The sequence below is a fragment of the Sinocyclocheilus anshuiensis genome, unplaced genomic scaffold (genome assembly GCF_001515605.1).
Source record: "Sinocyclocheilus anshuiensis isolate Anshui unplaced genomic scaffold, SAMN03320099.WGS_v1.1 scaffold1162, whole genome shotgun sequence".
In the NCBI taxonomy this organism is placed as follows: domain Eukaryota; kingdom Metazoa; phylum Chordata; class Actinopteri; order Cypriniformes; family Cyprinidae; genus Sinocyclocheilus; species Sinocyclocheilus anshuiensis.
The window spans coordinates 3,043,691-3,044,201 of NW_015540875.1; the positions used below are offsets into that span (position 1 = coordinate 3,043,691).

Sequence of the window (511 nt, forward strand, 5' to 3'; positions counted from 1 at the left end):
TACATGCTATTTGTGCAGCAGCAGTATGTCTTAAATACTCATGGCACCGTATCGCCATATGCATTGGCAGTAGCAAGTTCCTGTACTTGCTTGCAGCAGCAGCAATAATCTACAAATACAGCAATGACCAACAGCAGCAGCAATTCCGCCAAGACCAAATACATTAACATTGTCATATCCATCACCATGCTAAAATGTTCCGAGAGTTGTCATGATTGAACTAAATGTTTTGTGGTCTGCAGGTATTCCCGAGGTCACAATTCACACATCGACACTGACCACTCAAGAAGGTGGAAATCTGACATTTACCTGTCTGGTGACTGGAGTACCAACACCGATGATCCGCTGGAGAACAGAGCACCTACAGTCCAACTGGACCCTGCAGGTACATGACACTGCTTTCACATAAGAACTTTGTCAATGAAGTCACCTATGGAAAATTACCGATATGATTAACCATGCACTTGAAGGAAGATCAAAAAAAAAAAAAAAAAAAAAATTAAAACATAAC

The 511-nt window shown here is 41.1% G+C and overlaps 1 protein-coding gene across 1 annotated transcript in view; it reads left to right on the forward strand.

The window, feature by feature from the left end:
* Positions 1 to 511, forward strand: part of LOC107688245 (high affinity nerve growth factor receptor-like) — a 40,694-nt gene that overhangs the window by 10,518 nt on the left and 29,665 nt on the right. Inside the window, exon 6 of the mRNA XM_016485867.1 lies at positions 243 to 385. Coding sequence (XP_016341353.1) covers positions 243 to 385 — 143 coding nt within the window. The remainder of the gene's footprint in view (positions 1 to 242; positions 386 to 511) is intronic.